Source organism: Delphinus delphis, chromosome 20, assembly GCF_949987515.2.
Source record: "Delphinus delphis chromosome 20, mDelDel1.2, whole genome shotgun sequence".
Lineage (NCBI taxonomy): Eukaryota > Metazoa > Chordata > Mammalia > Artiodactyla > Delphinidae > Delphinus > Delphinus delphis.
In genome coordinates this window covers 8,803,533-8,821,412 of record NC_082702.1, presented here as the reverse complement: position 1 = coordinate 8,821,412, position 17,880 = coordinate 8,803,533, and the positions used below count along the sequence as shown (strand labels likewise).

At 45.9% G+C, this 17,880-nt stretch overlaps 1 protein-coding gene across 1 annotated transcript in view; it reads left to right on the top strand.

Moving 5' to 3' along the window:
* Positions 1 to 17,880, top strand: part of SAE1 (SUMO1 activating enzyme subunit 1) — a 74,312-nt gene that overhangs the window by 48,052 nt on the left and 8,380 nt on the right. Inside the window, exon 7 of the mRNA XM_059999017.1 lies at positions 14,183 to 14,327. Within this exon, the coding sequence (XP_059855000.1) occupies positions 14,183 to 14,327 (145 nt within the window). The remainder of the gene's footprint in view (positions 1 to 14,182; positions 14,328 to 17,880) is intronic.

The following is a 17,880-nucleotide window of genomic DNA, read 5'->3' as shown; positions in this document are numbered from 1 at the left end:
CACGTATAACAGCACATCCTCATCATCTCTTCACATGTACAGTTCCTCTGGAAAGGAGCCATACAGTTCCCCCAGATTTTCAAGGGGGGCTAGAGACCTCTGCTGTGGGAGAAACAGCACACCTCTGTGACTGAGAACAGAAAGCCTTCATGCTTCAGGTAGGAGATAGTATAGTAAATAGCACCTCACTGCTGAGCCAGCCTGGGGTGGTCTCCACTTAGGGCCCTTGCTCTGCAAAAGGAATTTCTTCTTCCAGGCAGTAGTGTTGGGCAGACTGTAGGGGGTGTATTTGCATAGAAACACTTAACCCGTCTTCAACTTTCATGTAGAGCCAAGCAGGACCTTACTAGGAACAAATACAAATGGTGGCTTGGAGGCGGGTACTAGGGGTACAGAGGGTGAAGGGGTGGCCTCTCCCGAGTCACTTTCCCCTGCTGAGCCTCATGGTTGGTTGTTGGGCGGATTAAAGAGGAGCTGTCAGAGCTCTTAATATACTGCCTGTGTTGGAAACCAGTGGAGCTCTTCTAACGCATTTGCCATTTTCTCTTCTGCACAGCATTCATCAAGTTCAAGAACTTGACTGGCCTCTCCTTTCATCCAGAAAGCACTCTGTATGGGGCTCGGTGGGACTGGAGTTCAGCCTAGACATGACCATGCGTCTTCCTGTGGGGCTGCCTTTCACCCTCAGCCTTCATCGGTGGCTTAGCTCTTTACCAGCCTCCTCCTTCAGATCTCTTCCTTTTTTTTTTTTTTTTTAATATTTATTTATTCGGTTGCACCAGGCCTTAGTTGTGGCAGGTGGGCTCCTTAGTTGAGGCTCGCCGGCTCCTTAGTTGTGGCACGCATGTGGGATCTAGTTCTCTGATTGGGAATTGAACCCGGGCCCCCTGCGTTGGGAGCGTAGAGTCTTAACCACTGCGCCACCAGGGAAGTCCCCAGATCTCTTCCTTCTAATCCATTTTCAGTCACCAGTCCGATCTGTCTAAAAACTAAAACCCTTCCATGATTGTCTTTTGCCTTCAGGATACCATTTAGACTTCCTGGATTGGCATCCCAGATCTGGGGCCCACTGACCTCCTTCTCTCCTTTCCACTCCCTTCTGCCCTCCGTGAACCCTATACATTGCTGTCCCCAGACATCTGTCAGTCCCTCGTTTCTACACGTTTTTATTCCTTCTGCTTGGAATATCCTGCTTCGTCCCTTCCCACTTTATCCTCACTGCTCACTCTGATGTGACCTCCAGGAATGTAGCTGCCCTGATGTGAGTTGGGTTTCCTTCCTCTGTGATCCCATACCATCCCCTGGACAACAGAGTCCCTTGAGGGCAGGGACCACAGCTCACCATCTCTTGACTGGGCCTGACTCAGAGCAGGGCCTTGCTAAATGTGGATTGATTGATTGCTGCGGCCACCTGTCCCAAGCTTGGAGAATCTTGCCGGTTCTTAACCTGTGGCTTCATTCATTTATTTTAGGCTCCTGTAAAGCCATCTAGGTGGTGCTAATTTGCATAGCTGGCCTTTGGCCCTTTCCCTGCTGTGCTACAAGGCACACAGTACCTCAAAGCCCTAGACCTGGCTGTAGGACTGTGCCTAAATCCAAAGTATCGGGGAGCCCTTCCACTTTCCTTTAACTCCCCATGTGCGGGGAACAAGGGCTTGTTTATGACTGGAAGCTCCTATCTCTCCTAGGCGCTGGCAAAGTCAGACCTAGGGCCTTCCAAGGGAGAAATTAGAATCTCTTCTAAGATGGCTGATTGTTCTTGGTTCATAAATCTAGCCAAACAAGTTTAGAGTTCATGTCTACTTTCTCCTGCCACTAGAACCTTGATGTCTCCAGCTTTGGATTTGAAAGAAAGGCATTTTGGTCCCACTCTATCATATACTGCCAGGCCTTGAGCAAGCCTCTTTGCCTTGTGGCCTCTGTTTTCTTTTATAGAAATGAGGGAGATGTTGATAATCTCCTCCCAATGATCATGTATAGGAGAGCCTTAGAAATAGCCCTATTTTCTCCTTCTTTGAATTGTAAAAGTAAGACATCTTCTTAGTAAAAAAAAATATTCCGATACCTCAGAGGAAACTGCCATTTCTTGTGTATTCTTCCAGAACTTTCTAGTATTTTGTACCTCATTCTTCCTCATCACTGCAAGGATTCTCTCTCAAGATTTCTTAATGGTAGACACTTTGTAACTTTTTTACTGTTAGAAAACTTAGTTTGATTCCTCCTTCCTCAATTTTCCCTGCCCTCACCACAGGGAAATTTTATGATTTTTTTAATTGACTTTCTCTCTAGACCTCAGCTTGATTGGGTGATCAGTTCTCTTCAGAAGGAACTTCTTATTTTAGAACTTGTAACCTTTGCAAACCAGCCATTGCCACTTGGGCTGGCGTTCCCCAGCGGGTGTTTTGGTGTCCAGCAATGACAAGAACTGCTGAGGAAGAGACAGCCACAGGGAAATGGGTTCCGATAATGGGGCAGCAGCTGAGTGCTTGTTGATTTGCTACTGTCATAACCACAAATGTTTAAAAATAATTTGTAGAGCGGGAGGAAGAAAAAAGCAGTGGGTTTTGTTGTGTTTCTTTTTTTGTTTGTTTTTTTTCTGGTGCCACTGCCTTATCAGAGGTACAAAACGCAGACCACAGTCATTCAGAAAGGAAGAAGGCACTGCCGTGCAGAGAAGAGAGGTGAGGGAAGGGGCAGAGCTGACCCATAAGTGCAGTTCTGGGCTTTACCGCCGCCAGCAGGTGTAGAGTCTGGTCAGAGAACCAGCTGTGGTTAGGCTCGTGCTCCACTCCTCAACCTGAAAAAGAGGCATAACTCCAAGTCCGCCACATAGGGTCACAGGGATTAAATGATGGCCGGGCACATCTTGTGCACTAGTAATTGTTGATTAAGTGCTTTGTATCCATCGTGATCACATTACATCTTCACAGCACCCTCGTGAGAGCAGATCTACTATGATCACGTCATTTTCACAGGAGGAAATTGAGTCTTGGAGAAGCTAAGTCATTTGTCACCAAACCTAGTAAGTGTTTAAACATTGCCCAGTACCCCGTCTCTCAAAGCGCTCAGTCAGACTTTAATTATTAGCCTTACTAATACTAATAGCATTATGTCCATTTTTAAAGTCTGAACCTCACAAGAGCCCTGTGACATTTTCTTATTCCACTTTTGCAGATGGGAAACTGAGGCCCACCGAGACCAGATTGTAATAATGGGCAACACTGTCAGCAACCTGCCTTGTTTTCTTCTTTGCAGGCCCACATTTCCCCCTCCCCCGCAGTAGCCTATGTTTGAGCTGTTCTCGGGCCCCAAGCCCAGCTGCAATTCTTGTTTAAAGCCTCACATCTTTTCTCTGACTGTCAGACAACAGTCACGGGAATGTCCTGTGCCATCTTCCCTGGGTAAGAGCAGTTGGCAGAGAGCAGCAGATGCCCAGAGTCAAGGTCATGTGCCACTCAAGTGCTGGCCTGGAGAAAAGACCCTGTCTCTCTGCTGCTTGTGACCAGGCAGGGTGAGTGTGAATGGAAAGGGCTTTGTCAGAATAGCTCTGTAAGCGGAGGGTGCGGCTGGCAAAGCTAGTAGATAGGGGCCCTTGCAGTAGGGGACCAGCGATCTCCATACTTGGCCTCTACATCATCTGCCTCTGCATTTTAGAATGTTTTTGTCCCGTTCTGTTTGTAAATTACAGACTTTTCAGAATGTTCCACTTTATTTAAATAAATAAATTTATTTATTTCTGGCTGCGTTGGGTCTTCGTTGCTGCGTGCGGGCTTTTCTCTAGTTGCAGCAAGCGGGGGCTACACTTTGTTGAGGTGCCTGTGCTTCTCATTGCGGTGGCTTCTCATGTTGTGGAGCACAGGCTCTAGGCGCGCGGGCTCAGTAGCTGTGGCACGTGGGCTCAGTAGTTGTGGCCTGCGGGCTTAGATGCTTTGTGGCATGTGGGATCTTCCTGGACCAGGGATAGAACTGTGTCCCCTGCATTGACAGGCAAATTCTTAACCACTGCACCACCAGGGAAGTCCAGAATGTTCCACTTTAAAGGTGAGAGTCAAGCTTGGGAATCATTAGACTTTTTTGTTTTTTTAAGAGGAGAACTAGAATATTTGGTCAGACTAGAGTCTGAATGGGTGGTTTGCATTATTCCAAACTGGTGGACTCCGAGGTGGGAAACTAAGGTCACTTGAAGTGATATTCTTTTTTCTTTTCTTTTTTTATACTAGCCTATCTTCTGTCTTCTCTCGGCTTCCAGGGAGGTAGTACAGCATAGAGGTTAGAAGTGTGCTGACTTTGGAGTCCATCGTGATCCTGAGCCTCAGTTTCCCACCTCTAAAATGAGGATGATAACAATTGTACCTACTTCATTTTTTTTTTTAATTTATTTATTGATTTTTGGCTGCGTTGGGTCTTTGTTGCTGCGCGCGGGCTTTCTCTAGTTGCGGCAAGCGGGGGCTACTCTTCGTTGTGGTGCACGGGCTTCTCACTGCGGTGGCTTCTCTTGCTGCGGGGCACGGGCTCTAGGCGTGTGGGCTTCAGTAGTTGTGGCTCGTGGGCTCTAGAGTGCAGGCTCAGTAGTTGTGGTGTACGGGCTTCTCACTGCGGTGGCTTCTCTTGCTGCGGAGCACGGCCTCTAGGCGTGTGGGCTTCAGCAGTTGTGGCTCATGGGCTCTAGAGCGCAGGCTCAGTAGTTGTGGTGTGCGGGCTTAGTTGCTCCGCGGCGTGTGGGATCTTCCCAGACGAGGGCTTGAACCCGTGTCCCTTGCATTGGCAGGCGGATTCTTAACCACTGTGCCATCAGGGAAGCCCTAATTCATTCTATTTTATTTTACATAGGAGAGCTCATTCTGAATATAGGCTATTTTTGCCCCCCTTTTTTTAAACCTAAATGCTATTAAAATTTAAAAATGTGACTAAAAACTGCTTAAACATAATTTTAATAGCTGAATAGTATTCCATTCTGTCAATTTATCATGTTTCATGTAATCATCGTGTTATTGGATATGAGATTATTTCCAGATTTTTTTGAAATATGCATAAATAACATGGCAGCGACCGCTTACACATAATTAAGTCACTGGCCAAGGAGCATGACCTTTTGTAAAGATCCTCGATACCGCATCTTCACATGGTTTGGTGAGCATTCTCACTCCCACCAGCTCTAGGTGACAGAGCCAGTCCCTCTGCCTCTCGCTCAGGTTGAGTAATCGTGGTCTTTCATTTGGTAGGCAAAAACTGGCAGCTCATTTCTGAGAAGTAGGACTCTCCTTTCTCCCATCAGCCACTTTCATCCAGCTGCCTCAGGTTCTTTTCAGAAGAGAGTGAGCTGTAAATAACAGGAGGCAACTTTCTTTCTCTGTTTTGAGCTGATATGTGATGAGATCAGAGACTGGCCTTCATAGGAGAGGTGAAAGGGTGGCCAGGACTTGGTGCTTAGAAGGGGTGTTTCAGAAAAAGTCTTCAGGGGAGGCCGGTCTGGAGGTGAAGTTCTCTGGAGAAAGAGGTCAAAGGATTGTGTGGCCGTAGTGAGGCCGTGGTGACAGACGGGGGCTTCTGCGAGTGCCCTCCGTGGATCGTGAGCTCTGCCGTCCGGGTCCCCAGCACAGCTCAGCACAGGCGGTGGGGGTGGAGTGCAGGTGCTCAGGAAATGTTTGTGGATGAAAAAGTGAATGAATGAGTACATGCACATGCATACTTTTAAGTTTCTGGATTAAAGAGAAAAACTAAGAGTGAGGTAGATGCAGGGGGGAGAGGTGTGGAGCTGAGCTGAGCACATGGACAGATGCCGCAAGAGGTGGGAGGCTGAGAGCCAGCAGAACTCATGGTGGCTTCCTGGAAATGCCCCGCCTTCCTCAGTCCAGCTGTGTCCCTCCTCTGAGCTTCACCCCCATGGGCTTTAGCCAGGCTTCTATCTTGTTTCCCTCTTGAGGGCAGATGTGGTACACTGTGTATCTTTTTTCTGTTTCTTGCTGGACATTCCATGTTAAGCATGTTTGTAAATAGTTAATAAGAGAAACAGATCCATCCTCGGTATCTTGAGGACTCCATTCAATTTGATTAGTAATAGAGCAGGCCTGGTTAGGATCTGTGAGGGCCTTGTGTCGCCTTGTTGTGAGCCTTCTGCCCACCCGTGTGATGATTTTCCTTCCTTCTCCAAACATTGAAGCTCCCCATGGAACAGATACTATCTCAGTGCCTACTATGGGGCAAGCCCTGTGCTAGGCATTAAGTAGATAATAGTGAACAAAACAGATACGGTCTCTGCCCCACGGAGCACCAAAATCTGGTGGAGGAGACAAGTCAGTCCTTGTACAAGTGAATTTACACAGATGACTGTAAAATCACAAATTGAGATTAAGACCCTGAGGGATAGAACAGGGTGCGGAGAACGAAGAGTATAGTTCAGAGCCGAGGCGCTGTGGTCCCCCGAGCTCACTGCTGAGTTAGTGGTGGTTACACAGTCACATGAGGAATCACAGCATGAACAAGTGTGTCAGCTTCTCTAAGGGCCATCCGTGCAGGCTGGATTTAGGGAGATGCGGACAAGCAGTGGCAGTTCTGGAGTAGCGCCATTTACCTGGTGCTTACCTGGCACCGTCCGAGGTGCTTTACGTTTATTAGTTCCCTTAATCCTTAAGCCCCTTAATAAGGTCAGTGCTCTTTCGATTCCCATTTCACAGACGAGGCTCAGGGTCGTTGTCACTTGTCCAGGGTCACAGTAAGTAGGAGAATAGGGGATCCAGAGCTGTGCTCCTCGCTGCTGTGCGCTGCTGCCTGCGGATTCCCAGGCTCCCCAGGCCTAGGAAGGGCTTTGCAGAGAGAAGGCGCAGCAGGCCCTGACAGTGTGTGAGCGTGCTGAGGGTGAGAGGTAGGGAGGATCAGCATTTGGGGCCGGGGCACCTGTGAAGATGAGGTGGTTCTGCCCACTGGGGAGGGAGCTTGGCAGGCTGCTTGGCGAAACCACTCCCTTCTACCCCATCATGCTCTCTCAGAGCTCCTTTTCTAGTTCCCACCTTCTGTTATTTCATATGTAGTTTTTGTTTGTCACCCTCACGAAACGCTCTGAGAGGCAGAGCGTGCATTTTGCTCTCCCCTGCCCAGCTCAGGGCCCAGCACAGAGTCAGTGCTCGCTACGTATTCATTGAATGAACAGTTGACTAAATGTGAGACCTAGCGTCTTGCCTGAGCAGATAAGCTACCGGCTAAGAGGATAACTCTATTTTTCATTTTCTTGGAAGTTTATGTCACCCAGGAGTGGATCTGATTTCCAGGCCATTCCCAGAGATAATGAGTCGCCATTAAGTGAGCCACTTTGGGGAGAATGGGTGGGGAGCTCCAGAGAGGTGGGGATGGTGTCTGGCACAGAACAGCTTTAGGCATCAGCCAGGCAATTTTCTATAGATTTGACTTTGTCTCAGTTGAACTGTTTTGGGAAACAGCAATTGGGTTGGAGCTAGTTTGCAACATTGATTTCATTTTTTCCCTATAAAAATACTGGAGTCTTTGGATGGCCTTAGTGATTATGCTAAATATAATCATGCCATTTAAATGCAATAAGAAATGTTTAGAAAGAAATAGAGTGATTAGTAACATTGCTTCCCAAATTCCTGTTATAACACTAATCTGGTATTCTGATTCAGATTAAATTTGAATTTGAGTTAATTTCTTTTTGCAAAAGTAGTAGTTTATTCACACATATGCAGTTTTTCTTCTAATCCATGAAAAGGTGCTTGGTTTCCCCTTTTCAAAGTTTGTCTTCTCTGTTACATGGGCAAGTCCTGAACTATAGCAGAGACCCCAGCCTATCCTCCGTAGCGGTGAATGTCATCCCCCCCGGACTTCTGCAACCTGAGTTAATTAAAAGGTGCAGATGAAGTTAATCAAGTTTGGAACTCTTATTTTGTGCAGTGTTTTAATATGTTTCAATGAGTCATCTTTTGGCATCCCTGACAGTATTTGATCTTCATGGAATAGTTTCATAATTTGGAAACTGGTGGGGAGGTGCTCTTCAGAAATGCAGAGTCAACAGTGCTATGTGTGTGTCTGGCTATTTGGGAGGGCAGACAGCAGAACAAAGAGGAGAATTTAATAAGCGAGAACTCGTCCAGGGCTAGGGTCAGTTCTGAGGCTGCTGCCCGTCTAGAACACTGGGCTTCTTCCCACACCCCCTCCACCCCTGCTAACTGGAGTGCTGACATTAGAAAAAGAGCGCAAAATACAGCCTCTGTTTGCTTTGCTGCAAATAAGTGGCCGGACTGACTGGCCCCCTTCCCGGAGGCCCTGAGCGGTCTTCAGATGTGGTCAGCAAGGTATCTGGATGGTGCCAGGCTGCCGGCCCACGTCCAGGCGGCCTGTACCAGGAACAGGCAAGGGGCCCAGAGAAACAGCGGGGCCAGCTGCTGGCTGCCTCTGCTCCTCCTCTGAGTGCCATCTTATTTCTTTCTGAGATGAAACTGGTCTTACCCTCTGAAGATTGATGGGCAAGGTTTCGTACGGCTTCCACGTCCACTTCTCACCCACTGAACTAGTAACTTAAAAGTAATGGACTAGGGGCTTCCCTGCTGGCACAGTGGTTAAGAATCCTCCTGCCAATGCAGGGACACAGGTTCGAGCCCTGGTCTGGGAAGATCCCACATGCCACGGAGCAACGAAGCCCGTGTGCCACAACTACTGAGCCTGCGCTCTAGAGCCCGCGAGCCACAACTACTGAGCCCACGTGCTTAGAGATCGTGCTCTGCAACAAGAGAAGCCACCACAATGAGAATCCCGCTCGCCACAACTAGAGAAAGCCTGTGCGTGACAACAAAGACCCAACTCAGCCATAAATAAATAAATAAATTTATTTATTTATTTATTTTAAAAGGACCAGTTAAGAGAGGGCAGGGCCCCGTCAGGAAAATGCATCTCACAGAAGTGTTGTTGAATAGGAGTCTTCCTGAGGTGGGGGGCAAAGAGCCAGACCACTTGGAATCCTTGGGCTGCGTTCCTGATGGTCCTGGCTTTCTCCTGGATCTAGAAGCACAGATTCCAAATGCCAGCGTTAGCATTTCTATGCCACTACTCGTTGGCGGTCCCATTGATGAAGCCGCTCAATCTCTGAACTTCAGTTTCCTCACCTGTAAAGTAGGAAGAGCATTCGGACCTCCCTCCCTCCCTGGTTTATCGCAGATGTAAAAGGTTTAGAATGGTGCCTGGCATAGAGTAGGCACTGCTTGTTTTGCAGTTGTTATAATTGTTTGAGTATGCTTCAAGAGCTGTGTTTCATAACCAAAAGATGAAAAGTTTTGTGGTGAGAGCTGAAAAAATGATCCTCTCTCCTCTGTCCCTTGTGACAGTTGGTGCTTCTGTCCCAGTGACACAGAAATAAGAGGACTGCACAGGAGGCAGCTAGGGCGGGACTCCTGCTGCTGTCCAGCAACCTCATTCTGTTCCCACGTGCTTGCCACTGGGCCTCGGATTGTGCATTACAAGCGGCCTGCCCTTGGCACTGCCTCTGTCATCTGCTCAGGCAACACTGATGCACATTCTAGGTCCATCTTCTCAAGAGTGATTGACAGAATTAGCGCTGACATTCGATACAGTCCACTCGGAGTATCCTCTTTTGACTGGACTAGCAGATTTCCACGTTCCTTTGTCTTCACCAGACATTGTTGGAAAAGAGGCTTGGTGTAAACAGTGATGACCTGCCGCTTCTGCAGTCTTTTCTCCACCCTGTCCCCAAATGCTTGCTTGATTGCATTTGTTTACTCCAAATTGGAATCCCAGTGACACATCTGCAAAGTTAGAAGTTGAGCTTAGGTGATGGCAGGTCTGTGTTAGCCAGCATCCAAATTGTCATCGACTTTTGAGTTGTCTGCCAAGTGGTCAGGTAGAATTGAGGGTTGTAGAAGCTGTGTTCTTGAAAACGAGAGGAGAGTAACATTCCCAGACAACAAACAGTATTCAAAACAGGTGTTCTGGAACCTTTTTAAGATAAAGAATAGAAAACCTCTGATGTGCAGTGCCCTATGCTGGGGACATGACAAGCGATCTTCCTCGGACGCCGGCACTGAGAAAAGCATAGCCCAGAAGCAGGTTGCGTCTTCTTTTACCTGGGCCTCCATGTTTTGGGATCTTCTCAGAACACTGTGTAGCCCATTTATGAACTTCTCTCAGGCTTCAGTGGAGCCATCTGTCTTGACCCCTAAATTCCCCATCCTCGCCCGCCATCGCTTTCAGACTGCAGAGACCAAGACTCCCTTGCTCACCATCGGACCTTTGGCACGTAGGTCAGCTGTGCACACTGAATGCTCGCTCGTACTGGTGAATGAATGAATTCCTACTGCTTCTTGGAGGGCGGTTCTCACCGCACTGCTCATCACCAAAACTGTTTGTGAGTCTTAAAACAAAGAGAAGGACAGTGATTCCTTACTCTGGGGCAAGTTCCAAATACTTGCGTTTTTAAAGAGCCTCGCAACAATTGCCTGAGTTTTCAGGCCACCTTATCTTTTAAGGAAGAGCCCCTTGTACTGAGAGAGAGTGTAACTTGCTGGATAAGTTCACTTTTTCAGTCAGCAAATGCTGATGAAACTTAAATGGAAGCAGTTTGTGAACTGTGAGTGTGAGGGCCTATCCCAGGGCACCCGGGGATCTACCCATCTCTACCTCTGCTCTGAAACAGCCTGTGTGGTGTGGGAGGAGAACTGCCCTAGAGACGAGGCTCCAGGCTGACTGTCCGCCTGCCTTGGGGAGCATGTGGGGAACAAGAATGCCACCCAGCCAGCCTGCAGTGGACATCCAGACAAGGTGTTGTGACAGTAGAAGGTGCTTGTATTTTGATCGGTCTTCTGCTCCTGCCTGTGTCTTTTCATCTGCGCTACAATTTCAAGCCTTGTTAGGGTCTTGTTATACCGTACTGCTGATTTGCTGCCATCATCTGAACCTTTCCTCTGGTTCACATCCAAAACAAAACTGTCCGTTTCTGGAGGTTGACATAATGGTTGTACTAAGTAAGGGAGGTTTTGTTTGTAATGATCTGCCTGTCTGATGAGTCTGAGCACTTGGCTGGCCTTTCTGGCTGAAGCAGTTCATCCTTTGAACTGATGCCTAGAATGCATGCCTCCTCCACCTGACCTCTCTTCTGGGTCATAATAGGGCCTTTTCCCTCTGCTGGAAGTTGCCCCTACCCTTCTTCCCAGGCCCACACATACTTCACTCATGTTGTTTCCTCAGGGAACCTTTACTTGACAGCACCCTATAGAGGATGTCACATCCTCTGTTGTACTGTCATGGCACTCATCACAGTAATTTTAGTCATTTTTGCAATATTTGATTACCTTTCTGACTATATTTGTTGAATAAATGAAAAGTATTACCTTTCACTTGGCCCACATTTATATTTTTATATATATGTGTATATATATATATTTATTTATTTATTTTTGGCTGCATTGGGTCTTTGTTGTTGCAAGTGGGCTTCCTCTAGTTGCGGCAAGCGGGGGCTACTCTTCGTTGCGGTGCCCGGGCTTCTCATTGCGGTGGCTTCTCTTGTTGCGGAGCAGGGGCTCTAGGCATGCGGCCTTCAGTAGTTGTGTCATGTGGGCTCAGTAGTCATGTTTCGCGGGCTCTAGAGTGCAGGCTCAGTAGTTGTGGCGCATGGGCTTAGTTGCTCCGCGGCATGTGGGATCTTCCCGGACCAGGGCTTGAACCCATGTCCCCTGTGTTGGCAGGCGGATTCTTAACCACTGAGCCAGTGGAAGCCCCCACATTTTAATTAATGTACTACTTCTGTAGAATGAAAAAAAATGTGTTTAATTATCAACATCTATAAAGATTTATTTATTATGAAAAGGCTTGCTTTTTAAAAAATTTATTTTATTGAATGAAGTATAGTTGATTTAAAATGTTGTGTTACATATATATGGAAACTAAAAAAAAAAAGAAATGGTTCTGATGAACCTAGGAGCAGGGCAGGAATAAAAACACAGACGTAGAGAATGTACTTGAGGACACGGGAAGGGGGAAGGGTAAGCTGGGACGAAGTGAGAGAGTAGCATTGACATATATACACTACCAAATGTAAAATAGATGGCTAGTGGGAAGCGGCTGTATCCCACAGGGAGATCAGCTCGGGGCTTTGTGACCACCTAGAGGGGTGGGATAGGGAGGGTGAGAGGGAGGGGACATGGGGATACATGTATACATATAGCTGATTCACTTTGTTACACAGCAGAAACTAACACAACAATGTAAAGCAATTATACTCCAATAAAGATGTTAAAAAAATTTTTTTAAATAAATAAATAAAATGATAGTACCATAATCATTGCTAATTTATGTCAGCCTCAATTCTAATACTTTCTACTAGTCTGTGTTTAGTTGCTGTTTTGATATTGTTTTTGCAGATGGTTCTAGTCTTTAAAAGAGAATTCACCAATAGAGATGTGATGCAAAAAAAAAAAGTCAATTTCTGCTGTACAGCAAAGTGAGTCATTTATACATATATAGACATTCTTTTTCCTATTCTTTTCCATTATGGTTTATCACAGGGTATTGAATATAGTTCTCTTGTGCTATACAGTAGGACCTTGTTGTTTATCCATCCTGTATATAAGAGTTGGCATCTATTAATCCCAAACTCCCAATCCTTCCCTCCCCCAAATACCTTGGCAACCACAAGTCTGTTCCCTATGTTTGTGAGTCTGTTTCTATTTCATAGATAAGTTCATTTGTGTCATATTTTAGATTCCACATATAAGTGATATCATATGGTATTTGTCTTTCTCTTTCTGACTTAACTCAGTGTGATAATCTCTAGGTCCATCCATGTTGCTGCAAATGGCTTTATTTCATTTTTTTTAAATAAATAAATTTATTTATTTATTTATGGCTGCGTTGGGTCTTCGTTGCTGTGTGCAGGCTTTCTCTAGTTGCGGCGAGCGGGGGCTACTCTTGGTTGCAGAACACGGGCTTCTCATTGTGGTGGCTTCTCTTGTTGTGGAGCACGGGCTTCAGTAGTTGTGGCGCGTGGGCTCAGTAGTTGTGGCGCACAGGCTTAGTTGCTCCGCAGCATGTGGAATCTTCCTGGACCAGGGCTCGAACCTGTGTTCCCCACATCAGCAGGTGGATTCTTAACCACTGCACCACGTATTTCATTCTTTTTATGGCTGAGTAGTATTCCATTGTATATATATATACCACATCTTCTTTATCCATTCATCTGTCGATGGACATTTAGGTTGTTCCCATGTCTTGGCTATCATGAATGGTGCTGCTGTGAATGTAGGGATGCGTGTATCTTTTTGAATTATAGTTTTGTCTGGATATATGCCTAGGAGTGGGATTACTGGATCATATGGCAACTCTGTTTTTAGTTTTTTTTTTTTGCAGTACGCAGGCCTCTCACTGTTGTGGCCTCTCCCGTAGCGGAGCACAGGCTCAGCGGCCATGGCTCACGGGTCCAGCCGCTCCGTGGCATGTGGAATCTTCCCGGACCGGGACACGAACCTGCGTCCCCTGCATTGGCAGGCGGACTCTCAACCACTGCACCACCAGGGACGCCCTGTTTTTAGTTTTTTGAGGAAGCTTCACACTGTTCTCCATAATGGCTGCACCAGTTTACATTCCCACCAACAGTGTAGGAGGATTCCCTTTTCTCCACACCCTCTTCAGCATTTGTTATTTGTAGATTTTTTTTTTTTTTTTCTGGTACGCAGGCCTCTCACTGACGTGGCCTCTCCCGTTGCGGAGCACAGGCTCCAGACGCGCAGGCTCAGCGGCCGTGGCACACGGGCCTAGCCACTCTGCGGCATGTGGGATCTTCCCGGACCGGGGCACGAACCCACGTCCCCTGCATCGGCAGGCGGACTCTCAACCACTGCGCCACCAGGGAGGCCCTGTAGATTTTCTTTATGATGGCCATTCTGACCTGTGTGAGGTGGTACCTCGTTGTAGTTTTGATTTGCATTTCCCCAATAATTAGCGATGTTCATGAGCCTTTGGCCATCTGTATCTTCTCTGGAGAAATGTCTATTTAGGTCTTCTGCCCATTTTTCGATTGGGTTGTTTGTTTTTTTGTTGTTGAGTTGTATGAGCTGTTTGTATATTTTAGAAATTAAGCCATTTTTGGTCACATTATTTGCAAATATTTTCTCCCAGTCTGTAGGTTGTGAAAAGACTTGCTTTTTGACCTGTCTTCTTCCTTTCCCAGTGCTCCTGAAGTTCCGCACAGATAAAGGAAGAGATCCTAATTCTGATACCTTCGGGGAAGATTCTGAGTTGTTGCTCCAGATTCGAAACGATGTGCTTGACTCCCTGGGTGTTAATCCTGACCTGCTTCCTGAAGACTTTGTCAGGTTGGTCTCAGTACTTATCACAGTTTAGCCTGGATTGATAAATGTCTGTTTTCAGTATTTGCCTTAATTTGGGGAGATGCTTTATTAAGACCGAAAGCCCTGAGGAGAGCCTCCTTTGTCACATTCTGCCACCTCCTGTGGCCCTCTGTCCTTCTGTTGGTATAACAGCAGCATATGAAAAATCGAGGTGACCTTGTATGTGTGCAGGTATAACTGCACGATAAATGGGGTGGCGGGGTCAGAAGAATGGGTTTATCATTTGGTAGATATTGCCCCATTACCTTCCATTGATGACCTATCAGTTTATACCCTCAGCAGCAAAGGCATCCCTGTTCCCAGTGTCCTCACCCTTAGGTGCTGGGATGCTTTCACCTTAGGCGACCAGTCTTTTGCTCTTATACACAGTCAGGTTTAGGATTTGATTGGATCGGTCCAAAGGGAGACTGGGTCAGGAACCCCTTCCAAGGAGCTCTGGGGTCATCTCATTACTCTCACTCTCTTTCGGTGTATTTGGGGGACTCCCTAAACTGCTTTGCTGTGCTCCAGCTTGTAGCAGTAATAATGATGGCTAGAATTTACTGAGCAGCTGTTATAATACCAGGCATTGTGGTAGTTGCTTTCTGTACATGCTCTCTCTTGACAACAGCCCATTTTATAGGAGAAGAAAAGTTAATTTAGAGCTCAGAGAAGTTCAGTGACTAGTATGAGGTTATACAGCTAATAACAACAGCACCACGTATTGAAGACTTTCTGTGCTTTACCAACACGGCCACGTTTAATTGTTACAATAATCCTCGAAGTGTGTATTATTATTTTCTTCTCAGTTAAATGAAGAAACTGAGACTCAGAAAGATAGTCACTTGTCCAAGGTTTTAGTAAGTAGCCAACCAAGATCTCACCACACTGCTAATCGCTGGTAACAGCACAGTACCTTGGTTCCTTTTCAGCAATAAAGTGAATCGGAGTCCCTTCGTTCCCTAGTCCTTTCCTTCTTCACGCATGGCTGGGATCCTCACTTAGACACTAGCAAACCTCAGCCGATTTAAGACCGGCAGTGGGCTTTGAATCCCCTGCCGGGCCCTCAGCCAGAAAGAGGCAGCTGTCTACAAGGTGCTTTTGTAAATTAGCACTGGGAGGTCGAGGCTGATGCCACTGCAGGCTGGGATGGGGTGCCTGTTTCGGGCTAACAGCAGGCACACTTCTCTTAGTGGAGGAGCAAGTGGTGCCTGCTCTGCCCTTCATGGCAGGAGGCGGGCAGGCTCTGCAGGGCTCCAGATTCAGTAGACGTAGCCAGGCCGCAGGGCCACCGAGCACACCCAGTGCTGCGTGCCGGGCCTGAGCGTGCCGCCGAGTGACTGATTTGGGTGTTTAGAGTGATGAACGGCCTGCCTCTGCATCGCCAGCCAGTGGCAGAGGCCCCGCTTCCCAGAAGGAGAAAGCCACAGCCTAACTGCTAACAGCCGGACTAGCTGCCGACTAGTTTCCTCTCCAAAGTGTGTCCCCGCTACCCCTTTGCAGAAACCACTTTCCCGTGACTACGCCTCGTGTGCTCAGCCACTCCCTCTCTATTGCCTTTTAAGTAAGAGGTGGTTGACGGCCTCTCGAAGTCCGTCTGTGGCCGGTGGAGATGAGGCTGGTGGAGATGGGATAGGGATGCGGCAAGGAAATGAGCTGCCGTCTGGCAGCTGAGCTACCCTCACAAATTACCCACTGCCAGCTCCGAGCAGGGTGTGCTTACTTGAGAAGGGAAAGCTGTGCCCAAGTCTCCATTTCCCTCATCTGTCTGTGAGCTGCTTGTCCTGTCCCTTCATGTTAGGTTATTTATTCTCTTTTCGGAGAGCTTTATTGCTTTTCTGATTATGAAAGTAACAGATGCCCATTGGCAGCAAATATAAAAGGGAAGAAAAGGATCATCCAGTCCTCCCAGTGAGAAGTGGCCACTGCTAACTTGGGGTTTCATTTGGGGGTTTAGCCTCACAGACATCGGTATGTGTATTTTTTCAGGTTTTTTCTCTTTTTAAATATCAAGATGAGATTGTACTTTTCATGTGATAGCCTTCTTTTTCCAGCATATCATGGACTTGTTTGTGTCACAAATACAGATCCATAACTTCACTTGTGCTGCATAATGTTTCACTGTCTGCCATATGGTTATTTATTTAGCCATTACCTTATTGGTGGGTGTGTGAGTTATTTATAGTTTTTCACTATTATAAACACTTATGATGAACATTCATAATTTGTACGTGTAATATAATTTTTACTGTTTTTTAAAATTTTTTTTATTGCGGTGAAATACACACAACATAAATTATGCCGTTTTAACCATTCGTAAATGGGCAGGTCAGTGGCATTAAGTACATTCACATTGTTGTGCACCTGTCGCTATTATCCATCTCCAGTACTTCTTCATCATCCCAAACTGAAACTCTGTCCCTGTCAAACACTGACTTCCCATTGTGCTGCCCCAGCCCCTGGTAACCTCTATTCTACTTTCTGTCTCTATGAATTTGATTGTTCTACGTATCTTGTATAAGTGGAATTATACAATATTTGTCCTTTTGTGAACTTACTGGTTTTTAAGTTTCAGAGATAATATACATATATTATGGAAAAATCAGGTAGTGTGGAATAAATTCAAAGATGAAAATGAGGAGGCGTGGAGGCACAGACTGTTGGGTATGAGACAGGCTCAAGGATGTATTGTACAACACGGGGAATATAGCCAGTATTTATTTATTTTTTTGGGCTGCACTGTGTATAGCTAATATTTTGTAATAACTGAATGGAAAGTAACCTTTAAAAATTTTATAAAAGTTATAAAAAACAATTTAAAAAGAGGAAAATGAAAATTACTCATAATTCCATTAACCAGAGAAAATCACTGAATTTGTTATTATATTTTCTTATATATTTTCTATCAGAGAATATGTAAAATCAAAAAAAATCCTTTGTAGATTAAAAAAACATATTCATTGTTAGTAAGCCTGATGGGAAAAGGTACAACCTTTTAAGGAGGCAGTTTGGAAATAAGTATCGAGAGTCATTTAAGTGTTCCCTCTTTAGCCCAGTAATTCTGCTCCTTGATAATGAGAATATACCCGAAAGAAATAATGTGAGCAAATACTTACGTACAGAAGATATTCATTATCATATTTATAAGACAGAGAAATTGGAAAGGCATTAGAGAGTTAATATTACAGAGCAAATGCAAATACACAGATTAAAAATGATATGAAAAATGTCAAGCATACAGAAAAACGGAAGGAATAGTGAACAGTAGTACACATCTATATACCACTCAGTTAGATTCAGTTGTTAATATTTTGCTTTTTTATTTTGGGGAGGGGGCAGAACGATGACATGATGCTTAAGAATGCATCAGAGTTCATCTGTTGCATTTGGTTCTGTGCTGCTTTTAATCTGGGAGTTGGCAAACTGTGGCTTGCCACCTGCTTTTGTAAATAAAGTTTTATTCCACACCTACTCATTTGTGTATTATTTGTGACAGCTTTTGTAGAGTTTTTACAAAGAGTTTAAACAGAGACCATAT